General features: G+C 57.9%; 1 protein-coding gene across 7 annotated transcripts in view; it reads left to right on the plus strand.

Moving 5' to 3' along the window:
• Positions 1-15064, plus strand: part of SBF1 (SET binding factor 1) — a 52016-nt gene that overhangs the window by 28129 nt on the left and 8823 nt on the right. For 4 of the 7 annotated variants that reach the window (XM_065743847.1, XM_065743849.1, XM_065743850.1 and 1 more), the window contains exons 6-27: positions 772-877; positions 1339-1471; positions 1952-2060; positions 3471-3584; positions 4548-4625; positions 4912-5025; positions 5643-5771; positions 5893-5991; positions 6531-6735; positions 7280-7392; positions 7768-7917; positions 8027-8095; positions 8625-8783; positions 8970-9229; positions 9391-9563; positions 9695-9768; positions 9862-10057; positions 11092-11219; positions 11707-11882; positions 12366-12443; positions 14039-14178; positions 14469-14676. In XM_065743847.1, the coding sequence (XP_065599919.1) occupies positions 772-877; positions 1339-1471; positions 1952-2060; positions 3471-3584; positions 4548-4625; positions 4912-5025; positions 5643-5771; positions 5893-5991; positions 6531-6735; positions 7280-7392; positions 7768-7917; positions 8027-8095; positions 8625-8783; positions 8970-9229; positions 9391-9563; positions 9695-9768; positions 9862-10057; positions 11092-11219; positions 11707-11882; positions 12366-12443; positions 14039-14178; positions 14469-14676 (3011 nt within the window). The remainder of the gene's footprint in view (positions 1-771; positions 878-1338; positions 1472-1951; positions 2061-3470; positions 3585-4547; positions 4626-4911; positions 5026-5642; positions 5772-5892; positions 5992-6530; positions 6736-7279; positions 7393-7767; positions 7918-8026; positions 8096-8624; positions 8784-8969; positions 9230-9390; positions 9564-9694; positions 9769-9861; positions 10058-11091; positions 11220-11706; positions 11883-12365; positions 12444-14038; positions 14179-14468; positions 14677-15064) is intronic. The other 3 variants (XM_065743848.1, XM_065743853.1, XM_065743852.1) reach the window with 1 other exon arrangement.

Below are 15064 nucleotides of genomic sequence, written 5' to 3' on the forward strand. Positions count from 1 at the left end.
CACTCCCCTCCCTGTGCTTTCCCTCTGCTCCCCCTGTGTCCAAACGCTCTTTCTCAGTGTGGTGGTGGCTGCTTTGTTTTGTCTGTGTGCACCTCTCCTCCTCCGAGAGCGCTGCTCCCCGCTTTGTGCCGTTGTCTCCCCTCGTCCGGCTGCGTTTGTGCCTTTCTAACCGACTGTGCTATCTTTGTCTGTCTCTATCTCAGCCTGACGTGGACGACGAAGCAGTGGTACGCACACCTTTTCTTTCTGGGGTCTGTGTCCTCATTAGCCACCTCTCTTCCTCCTGTCAGAGGGTTCTGCAAGCAGCTCTGGTGCTGCTGCATCCATGGGGCTGGTTCCTGCCCCACGCCATTGCCTCCCCATGGTTAGGAGACCCTGCTTGCTGCTCAGCTGCAGCTCAGGGTGCTGGCTCTGCCTGGCCAGAAGCCTTTTTTTGGGAGCAGCCCTCTGGACCCGAGGGGCTGAGCAGGGAGACGGGGCACGTGGCCAAACCTACTTCAGAGCAGCACAGCCCTGGAAGAGCTCTCATTGAGCCTGTGCTGCCCTCGTGTCTCTGGAGAGAGGCCGGGGACCTGCAGGCATCCCAGTGCTGCAGTTTGGAACAAAAATGCCCTGGAGAAGAAGAGATGAGGCTGTGCCCACTGTGCCCTGTCCCGGGGGCACGCAACAGCTCTTGCTGCACAGGGCTGCTCCTCGGGCACCTGGGTCCATCAGGGCTCATGGTGGCCCCTCTCTGAGTGCCACCCCGTCACCTCCCACATTCTCTTGCAGCGGACGATCTCTCTGGGTGCAGGGGACAGGCAGGTGATCCAGACACCCATCAATGACTCGCTTCCCGTCAGCAGCTGCAGCGTGGCTCTGCTCTTCCGACAGCTCGGTGAGGATTTCTCCCCACGTCTCCTTCCCAACGGGTCCGGTGCCAAAAGCAGCCCAGGGCTGTCAGCTCTGGGCTCAGATCCAACTGCACAGCATTGGAGAGAGCTCCCCTGGCTCTGCCCTCGTGTACGGGGTGGGATGGGAGCAGCAGTGCACCAGCAGTGGTCGTAGAATCACTGAAAGGTTGCAGGGGACGTTATATTGAGTCATGAAATGGTTGGGTTGGAAGGCACCCCTCAGCTGTACCCCTGCCATGGGCTGGGTGTCCTCTGCCCCACAGCTCAGGCTGCCCAGGGCCCCATCCATGGCCTCAAGCACCTCCAGGAATGGGGCAACCCACAGCTCTGGGCAGCACTGCCAGGGCTGCACCGCTGTTGGGTGAAGGAGTGGGCTGGGAGGGTCTGTGCTGGAGCATGGGAGGGGAGCCCCCTTTCTGAATGCTGCTCTCTCCCTTCTCCCCAGGCATCACCAACGTGCTGTATCTCTTCTGCGCAGCTCTCACTGAGCACAAGATCCTGTTTCTCTCCAGCAGCTACCAGCGGCTCACCGATGCCTGCCGGGCTCTCCTTGCACTTATGTTTCCCCTCAAGTACAGGTGAGAGAAGAGCCTCAAGCCCCAGACTGAGCTCTGGAGCACTACTGGGTTGTCTATCACCCCTTTCTCCATAGTTAGCTAGACAGTAATTGTCTGTGCTGTACACTTTGCTGGTGCAGGGCAGTCTCAACAATGTGGGAGCTGTGGAGGGTGTGTGTGGCTGCTTTCAGAGCTCCTTCCCTGGAACCCTTGCTGTGTGCCACTGCACATCTTGCAGAATCATTGAGCTGTAGAGTGGTTGGGTTGGAAGAGACATTATAGATCATAGAGTCACTGAGTGATAGCATGGTTAGGTTGGAAGGATCCTGGAAGAGCACAGAACCGTTGAGTTAGAATTGGTTGGGTTGGAGGGGCGCGTTGGTGACTGTGGGAGCACTGTGGGCACAGTGCTGGGCTGTGCTCCCCCAGGAGGGCAGGGGACAGAGGCTCGGTGCCTGGCAGGGCTCTGCTGGTTGCAGTGATGCTCTTCTCTGGTTGCAGTTTCACATACGTACCCATCCTGCCTGCGCAGCTCCTGGAGGTGCTGAGCACACCGACACCCTTCATTATTGGAGTCCACTCCATCTTCCAGTCGGAGACACAGGAGCTGGTGAGACCCCATGAGCCATACCTTGTGTGCTGGCAGCAGGGGAAGCAGTGGGATCACAGAACCCAGATCTGTGGTGGCTGAAAGGAACCTCTGCAGTTCCCCCAGTGCAGTTCCCCCCCAGCAGTTCCCCGCAGCAGCTGCACACAGAGCATCCAGGCAGGTCTGGATCTCAGCAGAGAAGGAGACTCCCCCACTTCACTGGGAAGCTCTGCCAGAGCTCTGGCACCATCACAGCACACAGTTCTTCCTCACGGTCAGACAGAGCTCCCTGGGCTCCAGTCTGTCCCTGCTGCCCCTTGTCCTGGTGCTGGGCACCACCAAACAGAGCCTGGCCCCCTCTTCCTGACCCCCGCCCTTAAGATATCTGTCAGCATTGCTCAGATTCCCCCTCAGCCTTCTCTCCTCCAGGTGCACAGCCCCAGGGCTCTCATCCTGTCCCCATCAGGAGGTGCTCCAGGCCCTCATCATCCCTGCACCCTTCGCTGGGCTCTCTCCAGCAGTTCCCAGTCTGCCTGAACTGGGGAGCCCCACACTGGGAGCAGTGCTGCAGCTGTGCCCTCCCCAGGGCAGAGCAGAGGGCAGGAGCACCTCCCTGCCCTGCTGCCCACGCTCTGTGCGGTGCACCCAGGGTCCCATTGTCCTTCTGGGCCAACAGGACACACTGCTGGCTCATGGTCAGCCTGCTGGCCACCAGGACCCCCAGGTTTTTCCCTGCAACAGCTCAGCCCCAAGCCTTCCCTGATGTGAGCAGCCACATCCCAAGCCCTGCTTGAGGCAGCAGCCAGGTGCTTGGCTCATGCTCATGGTGCTGTGCTGGCTGCCAACTTGGGCTGTGGTCCAGGAAGCCGCGTGGGGCTGGCTGAGGCCGCTCTGCCTGGGTCAGGTCTCTGTTCTACACCACAGCAGCTGGGTTAACTGAGGATTTGATTTTGAAGCTGAGCTGGCAGCGTCAGTCCAAGAGGCTGTGTTGGCACTTCAGCCTGACAGACTTCAGCCTAGAAAGGGGATGAAATCAAAACATAATGAGCCTGATCTAAACTGAAGCAAGCTTTTGTGCAGCCTTCTGAGCAAAGCGAACAGTGCCGTTCTGCTGAAGCAGGAAGGCGTCTGTGCTGGGGCTGGTGTCAGTGTGTTCCCAGTGAGAGCTCACCCAGCTTGTGGTCTCCACCGCAGGCAGTGATGGGAACCCCTTACCGTTTACGTATTGCAAGTGTTTGTGTTCTTAATGGATAAGTGAAAATAGCTGCTGAGGGCTGGAGCGCTTGAGCTTGCAGTGGGCAGAGACAAACTGGTGTTTCCCCCACGTTCCCCTCTCCTTGGCTGGGTTATTTCCCTGTTAGCTCACCGTAGACACCAGGAGGTGGTGGGCCATGTCTTGGCCTTGTCTCACAGCTGTCTCACCCCTTCCAGCTGGACGTGGTTATCGCAGACCTGGATGGGGGCACAGTGAACGTCCCTGAGTGTGTGCACATCTCCCTGCTCCCTGAGCCTCTCCTACAGCAGACCCGTGAAGCCCTCTCCATGGTAAGTGCCGCATCTGGGCTCTCCCAGCAGTTCCCTGTCTGTGTTGAACTGGGAAGCTCAGCACTGCCCTCCCCAGGGCACAGCAGAAGGGAGGAGCACCTCCCTTCCCTGCTGTCCATGTTCTTTGCAATGCACCCCAGGGTCCCATTGGCCTTCTTGGCTACCAGGGCACACTGCTGACTCATGGTCAACCATTGGTCAACTGTTGGCTACCAGGACACTCAAGTCCTCCACAGAGCTCCTTTTAACCATCTCTCAGTAGCATACTCCAGGGTCCCATTGGCCTTCTTGACCACCAGGGCACAGTACTGGCTCATGGTCAGCTTTTGGTCAACCACTGATCAGCTTTTGGTCAAGTGTTGTTCAACCATGATGCCATTGGCCTTCCTGGCCACCAGGGCATAGTGCTGGCTCACGGTCACCCTGTTGGCCATGATGGTCTCTGGTGTACAGCTGTGCTGTAGGGTTCATCTGCCAAAGGTTTCTGGGAATCAGGTGGCTGGATTCCAGCCCTCAGGCAGGAAGCAGCTGCAGCCCATTCCCAGGCTGCTGGTCCTGCAGAGCGGGTGCTTGGGCAGTGTGGCCAAACAGCAGCTGATGAGAATCAGAATCATAGAATGGTTGGGTGGGAAGGGACTGCAAAGCCCCCCCAGCCTTGGCGTGGGCTGGGTGGCCCCCATCAGTTCAGGCTGCCCAGGGCCCCATCCATGGCCTCAGGCACCTCCAGGGGTCAGGCACCCACGCTGCTCTCAGGGCAGGCTGTGTCAGGGCCTCAGCACACTGTGCCTGGCCGTGCACAGCCACTGGCATGGCAGAAGTCTTTCCCATAGCTACTGATTTCTTTAACGTGTCCCTGGGCCCCTCAGAACTCATCTGTGGGACCTGCTGAGCTTCTGGGGAAGGCAGCTTTGAGTTTCCTCACTGTGAGTGCAGGGCCTGAATGTGCTTTGTGCCTGTCTGCAGGTCTTGGACCCGGAGCTGGAGGTGGCAGATCTGGCGTTCCCCCCTTCTACGATTTCTGCTTCGTCCCTCAAAATGCAGGTGGGTGAAATGGGAGCACACAGGGCCTTGAGGAGCAGAGAGCCTGGGCACGAGGCTGCCATCCCTGCTCTGGGGGCTCCACAAGTGGCTGCAGGGCTACAAGAGCTCCTTCCTGCATGCAGTCTCAGGGATGCTGGGAAGGGGAGAGCACTGGGGATCTATCTCCCACCTCCTCTGTTCCGTGAAAGCTCCCTGTGTTTCCTGCCCTGCTCAGACACGTGATTGTGATCCCTTTGCCCCGTGAGCCCTTTGTCCTCCTGACCACACTGTCCATCCCTTTGTGCAGGACAAGGAGATCCGGGCTGTCTTCCTCCGCTTGTTTGCACAGCTGCTGCAGGGCTATCGTTGGTGTCTGCACATCATTCGCATCCATCCTGAGCCAGTCATCCGCTTCCACAAGGTATGTCGTGGGCACAGGCCTGGCCCTGCTCCCAGCTGTGGTGCTGAGCAGAGGGAGGGGGCCAGCACAGAGCAGGGACACACTCCTGCAGCTTCTCTGCCCCTAGGCCTCGTGGCCACACTGCAGAACAGCTCCTTGTGGCCGTGGGGTGACTCTTTTTGAAGTGGGTCACACTGAGGTCGGGGAGAGTTAATGCATGGAAAAGGTCACACAGATATAGCTGTGTCTGGAAGTAGAGCACTCTGCTTCCAGCAGGTGACTTCTGCACCACTGCCAGGTCCACCTGCATCCCTTGTTTGTCCTCGAGTGTCCCAAGGTCCTGTGGGTCAGATGCCATTTCCCTGTTTATGCCGGAGCACAGCTCAGCTGGGACTGTGTTCCTCCCAGACTGAGCCTTGGCTTTTCCCCATGCCTGGGGACAGGAAACAAGACCCGGGGAGAGGAAGCAGCAGCACCTTGGGGCTGTTGGCAAAGCCAAGGCAGGAGAGGAGCAAAACATGGGAAATGTTGGGGTTCCGTGGAGGAAACCTAATGCAGCAGAAGGCAATGGGAGCTGAGGGACGCGAGCTCAGCACAGCCACAGCATCAGCACTGATGGTGATGCTTCCTTCTTGCAGGCAGCCTTCCTTGGGCAGAGGGGGCTGACAGAGGATGACTTCCTCACCAAGGTGCTGGAGGGCATGGCCTTCGCTGGCTTCGTGACCGAGCGGGGTGCCCCGTACCGGTCCATCGACCTGTTTGATGAGGTGAGTGCTCCTCTGGGGCTGGGGACGAGGCTGGGGGCTGCTGGGGTAGGAGCCAGGGAATCATAGGGTGCTGGATCCCCCCCAGCAAGCAGCTGCTCCTCTCATCCATCTCTTCTTCCAGCTTGTTGCTTATGAAGTGAAGCGCATGCGTGCAGAAGAGGGGAACAAGCAGAAGATATTACGGCACATCAAGGAGCTGGCAGAGAAACTTTACAAAAATGTGAGCGCAGGAGGGGAACCTGCTCGTGTGGGAGGGCTGGGAGAACCTGGCTGAGTGCCCACATCCATCTGTCCTTCCTCCATTCACGTTACCGTAACGAGGTGTTGGAAGCAATCCCACAGTGCTCAGTGCACTGCTGCTGGACCCCGGGGTGTCTGCCAGGCCTCAGCCTTTCCCGTGCTTCCTGAACGGAGCTGTTCCTGATTTTGGTGGTCTGGGCATCAGGCGTTTCCTTCCCTTAGTTCTGAAGCAGCTACTGCTCAGGGTGGGTCATTTGGGGCCTGAGAGCTGAGTAGTGCCTGCCGTGCCCTTATCCATCCCAGCCCTGAGCTCCTGAGGGCTCTTTTCTCTTTGCTGTGCTCTCAGCGTGCTGTCCTTGGGGCTCCTGAGAGCAGAGTGCGACAGTACTGTGAGCGGACAGCCTGTCCTCAGCTCTGCAAGGTTCTGGGGGCTGCAGTGTGCTGCTGGGAGAGGAGAGGAGTAGAGGGAGGACGCGTGACTTCCACGTGGCTGAAAAGAAACTGCCTTTGCTGTGCCAGGAGAACCCTTACCCCGCCGTGACCATGCACAAGGTGCAGAAGCCCACGGAAGGCTGTCACCTGCGGCTGCACCAGAAACCCTTCCCCCGTTTGGATGAGGGAACGGTGCAGTGGATCATCGACCAGGCCACAGCCAAGCTGCAGACAGCCCCTCCAGCTGTGAAGGCGGAGAAGAAGTGCATGGTGCCCTCGGGTCCCCCCATCGGTACGTGTGCGTGGTGCCCTGAGGAGCCCAGCGTGTGCAGGTGGAGCTTTGCTGCAGCATTCCCAGCATCCTGTTCCCATCGGGAGGTGCTCCAGTCTCCCACCATCCCTGCACCCTCTGCTGGGCTATCTCCAGCAGTTCCCAGTCTACCTGGAACTGGGGAGCCCCACAATGGGAGCAGCACTCCAGATGTACCCTCTTCAAGGCAGAACAGAGGGCAGGAGCACCTCCCTGCCCTGCTGCCCACGCTCTGTGCGGTGCACCCCAGGCTCCCATTGTCCTTCTGGGCCACCAGGGCACACTGCTGGCTCATGGTCACCATGTGGTTGACCATTGGTCAGCCTTGTACTTGTGGGTAGTGTCATCATCACAGCAGCGCTGTCCCCATTAACCTCTCCCCTTTCTGGCTGCTCAGAGCTCCGTCAGCCAGCACGAGGGGACAGCTCAAGTCCCTTCAGTGTCCTCCCACTGTGCTGCCCGTGGAGAGCTTTGGGGCACCCATTCCTCAACCCCTGCCCTGCCTGAACCTCGCTTCTCTCTCCAGCTGCCATCATGGAGCGTAATGGCAACGCCCTGGCCAACAGCGCCCGCCGCCTGGAGGTGGTTCGGAACTGCATCTCCTATGTCTTTGAGAACAAGATGTTAGAAGCCAAAAAGGTGAGGAGGGCTCCCAAGAAGCTGACAGCCTCCTGGCTGTGAGGCTTCTCTGCTTCTCCTCCGTGGCATTCCCCACCTGCAGCCAGATCTCTGCCAGGCAGCTCTGTTCCTATGCCCACGTGTTCTCCGAGCGCTGTTGCTCCTTGAGTCCCTGGGCTTGTGGCTGCTCACCCCACTGCAGCAGCATCATCCGTGGGGTCTGTGCTGTAGAGGTGGCTGAGCCCAGAGCTCAGGGGCTGTGCTACATCTGCCCAGATGCTGTGGGACTGTTCTGTGTCTGTTTTTGACAGCACAGTGTCAGCCAATGCAGTGTGCCCCTCCTGCACCTCTCCTTGGGGGCTGACCCCGACTTGAGGTGCTCATCATTCCCTGCAGTTATTCCCTGCTGTGCTGCGTGCCATGAAAGGCCGAGCTGCCCGACACTGCCTGACCCAGGAGCTGAACCTGCACGTGCAGCAGAACCGTGCTGTGCTGGACCACCAGCAGTTCGACTTCATCGTCCGCATGATGAACTGCTGCTTGCAGGTAGGGAAGGAGAGCGTCACCCAGTGTGAGAGACAGCGTGGAGTGGGGGTGGGAGCAGACCTGGACATCCTGTGGTGGATCCTCCTGTAAGCTCTGCTCTTCTCCCCAGGACTGCACGGCCATGGACGAGCATGGGATTGCAGCCGCGCTGCTGCCGCTGGTCACTGCTTTCTGCCGAGTGAGTATCTGCAGTGCCCCGGTGCCTGCTGTGGCCCTTGCAGCCTCAGAACTCCTCGGAGGCCCTTGGGACTGAATTAGGGCTACATTGTCCCCTTGGTGATTCTTGGAGCTTGGAATCCTTCCCAGTATCTTCCAGCCACGCACGAGCTTGGCTGAGCTGAAACAGAGCAGAACAGAACCGGGGATGTGCTCATGTCACAGGTCACCAAGCTGACCTACCAAGTCCTGTCACAAAACCGTGCCCCTTAGTGCCACATCTGCACCTCCCTTAAGTGTCTGCAGGGATGGGGACTCCACTGCAGCCCCGAGCAGCCCATTGCAGTGCTTGATAAGATTCTGCTTCCTAAAAAGCATCTGTAGCATTAGGCCCAGGGTAGGTGCTGAGCAAACCTGAGAAGTGTTTCCAGGGATTGCTTGGAGGAGCTCTGGTGCTGGTGTCCCTCCTGCCAGCAGCAGGAGAGAGCAAGGGTGAGCTGGAGAGGCCAGCACAACAGATACAACTCTTCTTTCTTCTTCTGCTTCCTCAGAAACTGAGCCCAGGCATCACGCAGTTTGCCTACAGCTGCGTGCAGGAGCACGTGGTGTGGACCAACATCCAGTTTTGGGAAGCCATGTTCTACAGCGACGTGCAGAACCACATCCGAGCCTTGTACCTGGACAGCAGTGAGGAGAACCACGCGGACGAGGTGAGGGTGGTGGCAACGGGGTTCCTGCAGAGCAGCTCTCCCCTTAGCTCCGTGGGATGGGTGGGATTTGGGAGGCAGCCCAAGGGACTGCGTCCTGGTATTGGGAGAGCCCTGTGGGAGCAGGATGTGGAGGCTGGCAGCTCTCCTGTCCGTGCAGACCTCTGATATTCCTTCCAACTCCTTCAGGAGAGCACGGAGGAGCCCCAGGAAGCCAGGTCTGCCCTCGAGATAGCATCAGAGCAGCTGAGGTTGTGGCCCACCATGAGCCGAGAGAAGCAGCAGGAGCTGATCCAAAAGGAGGAGAGCACGGTTTTCAGCCAAGCCATACACTACGCCAACCGCATGAGCTACCTGCTGCTGCCTCTTGACACCAGCAAGAACCGCCTGCTGCGCAGCTCCGGGCTGGGGGATGTGGAGAGTGTCAGCAACAGCTTTGTCACCAACAGGTCAGGGGGGGCTGCAGGGGGAGCAGGGCGGCCCGATGTGGGGACGGGGGCTCCTTGGAGCATCCAGATTATTTGGCCTCCAGTCAGGATTGGTGAAGGTTGCACTGCCCGGGGCAGCGAAGAGGAGCACTCTGAATTAACGACTCTCTCTCGCATGGCAGCATTGCAGGCAGCGTGGCTGAGAGCTACGACACGGAGAGTGGATTTGAGGACGCTGAGAGCTCTGATGTGGCCAACTACGTGGTGCGGTTCATCAACCGCTTCGTGGACAAAGTCTGCACGGAGAGCGGCGTCACCAACGAGCACCTCAAGGGGCTGCACGTCATGATCCCCGGTAATGAACCCCGCAGTGGGTGGGGGGGCTGTCCAGGAGGGGTTCTGAAAGAGGCAGTGGGGATGCCAAGAGGTGGAGCCCGGGTGATTTGTGGGGCAGCTCGTGGTCTCTGACTGCATGTTTGTCCACAGACATCGTGCAGATGCACATAGAGACACTGGATGCCGTGCACAGGGAGAGCAAGAGGCTTCCTCCCATCCAGAAGGTACTGAGCTGACGTGCAGTGCGTTGGGGGAAGGTTCTGGTGCTGTTCTTCCAGTCTGCAGGGTTCAAAACTCCTCACTTTACACCCCTGTAGCCAAAGCTGCTGCGCCCCAACCTGTTGGTGGGTGAGGAGTGCGTGATGGAGGGGCTGCGTGTGTACCTCATGCCCGACGGGCGGGAGGAGGCCGCCGGGGGCAGTATTGGTGGTCCACCCCTTCTCCCCGCGGAAGGAGCCATCTTCCTCACCACGTACCGCATCATCTTCAAAGGCACTCCCACAGACCCCCTGGGTAAGGATCGTGCGTGCACCGCATCCTCTGTCTTCATGGGCTGGTGGTGTCCAGGGAGGAGGTGGCCAAAGCTGTCCTGGAGCAGTGGCTGCAGCTCACCTTGCTGCAGGAGTCACCTCTGAGGGCCTTGGGAGTGAGACCATGGCACAGGCTGGGAGCTTTGGGATCCCTTCCAACCCAACCATCCTATGGTTCAGTGATCTGTAAGGTCCCTTCCAACCCAACCATTCTATGGCTCTGTCACCTATAAGGACCCAACCCAACCCAACCCAACCTTTCTGTCATTCTGTGATCTTCGAAGACTCTTCCAGCCCAACCCAGCCCAACCCAACCCAACCCAACCCAACCCAACCCAACCCAACCCAACCCAGCCCAACCATTCTATGGCTCTGTCATCTACAAGGACCCATCCAACCCAACCATTCTGTCATTCTGTGATCTTCAAGGATTCTTCCAACCCAACCCAACCCAACCCAACCCAACCCAACCCAGCCCAACCATTCTATGGCTCTGTCATCTACAAGGACCCATCCAACCCAACCATTCTGTCATTCTGTGATCTTCAAGGATTCTTCCAACTCAACCCAACCATTCTATGGCTCTGTCATCTATAAGGACCCATCCAACCCAACCATTCTGTGATCTTCAAGGATTCTTCCAACCCAACCCAACCCAACCCAACCCAACTCTTCTATGGTTCAGTGATCTGTAAGGTCCCTTCCAACACAAGCATCTCTACCATTCACTGGCTCTAATGATTGATCCAAGCCATTCTTTGATTCTATGATTTTTAAGAACCCTTCCCCCTTCCAATCTAAGCAGTTCTGTTTCTCTGTAGATGATACATTCCTCATGCCCATCACTGTAGATGATACGTTCCTCGTGCCCATCATAGGTAGCATCTCCAGGTCTCCATGGCCTGACTGTAGTGCCTCTAACCTGATTCTGACCCTCTCATCCTATGGGAATGTCTGATGGAGGTGGCTCAGAGTGTCAGTGGTGTGTGACTAACCTGTTCCCATTCTTGTACCCAGTGGGGGAGCAGGTGGTGATCCGATCCTTCCCCATCTCCTCGCTGACCAAAGAGAAGAAGATCAACATCCAGGCCCAGGTGGATCAGTTCATCCAGGAGGGCCTGCAGCTGCGCTCGTGCACATTCCAGGTGAGACCGTCTGGGGTGGTGGAGCTGCTTTTGGGGAGCACATTGATGGTAGGACCCAGCAGGTACGCTTCCACCATCCTTTGGGACAGGTCACTCCCAGCCCAGGCTGGAGTGGTTGGGGGTCATACTGTGGGCTGAGCCCAAAGGCAGCCACAGAGGCAGGTAGGTAAAGGAGCCCAAGGGCCCATTGCAAAGGAGGGCTGCAGAGCTGTTGCAGGACCAGCTGCAGTCCTCTGGTAGTAGGAGCAGCATCTTGCTGCTTAGCTGGGAGCTGCTGTACCCTAGGAACATCACGGCAGCAGCGTGTGGGTGCTGAGTGCTCAGCAGGGACACAGTGTGCTCCTGGGGGACAGTGGGGCAGCCTTCCAACCTGCCCTCTTCCTTTATCCATCACCTCTGGCCAGGATCCGAGCTGCGCCCATTGGGAAGAACTGGAGGAGGATGCTCTGTGTGTTCTCTCGAGCCTGCTCTCTGCTTGTCCCCACAGCTGCTGAAGATTGCCTTCGATGAGGAGGTGGCTTCGGACAGCGCCGAGGTCTTCAGGAAGCACCTGCACAAGCTGCGCTACCCCCAGCATGTGCACGGCACCTTCGCCTTCACCGTGGGCCAGTCTCCCAAGCAAGCCATGCAGCCCAAGGTCAAGGAGAAGAACCCCTCACTCAGGTACACGTGCAGCAGAGAGGGGAGAGTAGCTCATAGGATGTGCTCAGCCCTCGCAGGTGCTGCTGGGATTCTCCTCTCCCTCCTCCAGCAGGGAGGAAGGAGCGAGGGCTCCCAGAGCTTGCATGGGATCCCTGCTCACCTTCAGGTCTTCCCACAGAGGGGAACGTGCTGCACGTTGGGCAGCACTCAGGCTTGGGAAGCATGCTCTGTGCTGCAGCAGCGCTCCCTGCACAGCTGCCTGGGCTGAATCAAAAGGAGGGAGAGAAACTCCAGCAGGCACAGTGTGGTCCCTGCTCTGCCAGAGGACAGGGAGTGCTGCAGGGCCGTGGAAGAGCTCTGTGCGTGGTGCTGCCGTGGGGTCACATCCCGCTCTCGGTGGCCTGGGGATCTGAACTGCTGCTGTGGTGCTGAGCTCTGGGTGCTGCGGTGCTGGCGCTTGGTGTGCCCGCAGTCTGAGCTTCTCTCCGTGTGTTTGTGACTCAGCTCCCAGCAGGTGACCGATATGTTCCAGGGCCTGACAGTGGGGGTCATGTCCCTCGGGCACCTTGGCCATTCGACCACGTAAGATGCTTTCACCTCTGGGCACGAACTTGCCAGGTGGCATTGGCTCAGGCTGTGGCCTTCACTGCAGCTGGGGTTTCTTCTCACCTGCTCTGCATGCTGCCTGGGCTGCGGGTTGGTCACGCCAGGAATGCCTTTCTTCAGGTTGCACGTGTGGTGTCGCAGCACCACAGCCTCAAGGAGCAGCCATCCTCGTGCCTCAGGACGTGCTCAGGGAGCTGTGCTTCTTCCCACTAACCTCTAGAGACCACCAGAGCTGCAAGGCCCAGCTCCTGGCCTGGGCATAGCCCTAGATCTCACTATCAGCTCCATCACCACCCCAGGGTCTACTTCCAGCTGCGCCCCACGCTGGCTGCAGGACTTGTTCCTCTGGTTGCAAAGCACTGCTGTTTGAAACCTGCCTCTGTATGTGGCCATTTGTTCTCAGAACAGCATTACTCCTCAGTCCCAAAGCTTTTCTCCCCTTGATAAGTTTAGGGAGCAGTTGGATTTCTCATGATCTGCTTTGCAAAGCAAAGGAGGACGCCTGCTAGTCTCACTTCAGCCCTGTTTCTATGAGGTGAATCACTGGAGATCTGAGCACCAGCTCAGCTGTTACCGTGGGCTGGAGGTGGCCATTCCTCAGTTGATTTTCTGCTTCTCCTTCACTTGTTCTTCTTGGAGCTCCCTGAGATGATGATGATGTGCCCAAGGTCCTGCACGCACACAGATCATTCTTACCTTTAGGGGGATGTGTTCAGGAGCTCTGTTCCAGCCATGCAGCCTAAGCACCTGCGTGGTTTTGAAGATTTCCCTGCATGCCTTCTGTGTTCTGCCCCTGGCAGACAGAGGGGTTCCCAAGGGCTGAGCCCACCTTGGAATGAAGAAATTCTCCATGTTGGAGGTGATGAGGCACCAGAGCAGGGCGCCCAGGGAAGTTGGGGATACTCCATTGCTAGAAGTGTTGGAGTTGATTGGAAGGGGATACTTTGTCACTGGAAGCATTTGAGTTGGGTTGGAAGGGGATACCCCATAGTTGGAAGTTACAGAATTGAGATGGAAGTGTTAGGATTAGGGTTGAAAGGGAATACTTCATCTCTGGAAGCATTTGAGTTGGGTTGGAAGGGGACACCCCATTGCTGGAAGTATTGGAGTTGGGTTGGATGGGCCTTTAGGCAACCTGGTCTAGAGGCACATGGGCTGGACTGGAGGATCTTTGAAGTCCCTTCCAACACAAACAATGCTGTGGATCTCTGATTCTCTGGGGCAGAGAGATAGGGGTGTTTGAGAGCTCAGACATGGTTGCAGGCATTGGAGTCCAGGATGCTGCTGGGTCCATGGGAGGCTGCTGTGGGCACAGCCCAGCCTGGCTGCCACCATACTCAGCTTTATCTGGGGTTCAGATCCCCATGGAATACACTCCCCTCGTGCCAGGACCTGCAGGTGACATCTCCCCTCTGGTGGCACTGACTGTGGCTGCAGATGGTGGTCGGGGCTCTCCCATCTCTGCTTCGCTCTGGGTGTCACCGCGGGTGTTTCTCTAACCCACCAGGACCTGCTGCAGTGTGTGGGTGTCAGTGGGAGTCAGCTGGCCTCAACCTCTTCTCCTGTTCCAGGACGCTCTCCAAAAACCTGGTGAAAAATGCCAAGAAGACCATCGGCCGCCAATATGTGACACGCAAGAAATACACGCCGCCGGCCTGGGAGCAGCGCAGCAGCCAGCACTTCCCAGAGGACAACGAGGATGAGATCTCAGGTTGGGAGGGAGTGGGTGGGTGGGTGCTGGAGCAGGGAGAGCTCTTGGAGGGAACAGGGGTCAGGACTGGGAGCATCCCTGTGCGGAGCATTGCTGCTGTGGAATAAGGAGGGGTGACTGATGTCACCTGCCTGGAGTTGTGCGAAGCCTTTGAAGTGGTCCCACGCCACTTGTTGGAACAGATGGCCTTTAAAGGTCCCATCCAACTCAAACCATTCTATGATTCTGTGATCATCTGTGCCTGGGCTGACTTAAACCCCTCCCCTCCCCCTGCCCTGATATCTCCGTAGTGTCCGAGGAGATGGATAGGAGCACTTTGACCCCCACCACAACCATCAGACCCTCGGAGAAGATGACCATCAACCACCTGGTGGAGCGTGCCTGCTGCCGTGACTACCAGCGCCTGGGACTGGGCACGCTCAGCAGCAGCCTCACACGATCCAAGAATGAACCCTTCCGCATCTCAACGGTGAACCGCATGTACGCCATTTGTCGGAGGTAAGCCTGACCAGGAGCCAGGAGCATCTGCTGGTGGCCAAGAGGGCCAGCGGTGTCCTGGTTTACCAGCAGTTGACCAAAAGTTGACCAGGAGCCAGCTGTGTGCCCTTGTGGCTGAGAATTCCTGTGGTGTCCTAGTTGACCAACAGTTGACCAACGGTTGACCAAAAGTTGACCAGTAGCTGACTGTGTGCCCTGGTGTCTCGCTTGACCAGTGGTTGACATAAAGTTGACGAGGAGCCAGCTGTGTGCCCTGGTAGCCAAGAAGACCAGTGATGTCCTGGTTGACCAACAGTTGACCAAAAGTTGACCAAGAGTCAGTTGTGTGACCTGGTGGCCAAGAAGGCCAATGCGACCTTGGGGTGCATTGCAAAGAGCTGTTTGGAAG

Source organism: Cyrtonyx montezumae, unplaced genomic scaffold (assembly GCF_038088225.1).
Source record: "Cyrtonyx montezumae isolate F1298 unplaced genomic scaffold, pur_monq_1.0 scaffold_3, whole genome shotgun sequence".
NCBI classification, from domain to species: Eukaryota; Metazoa; Chordata; class Aves; order Galliformes; family Odontophoridae; genus Cyrtonyx; species Cyrtonyx montezumae.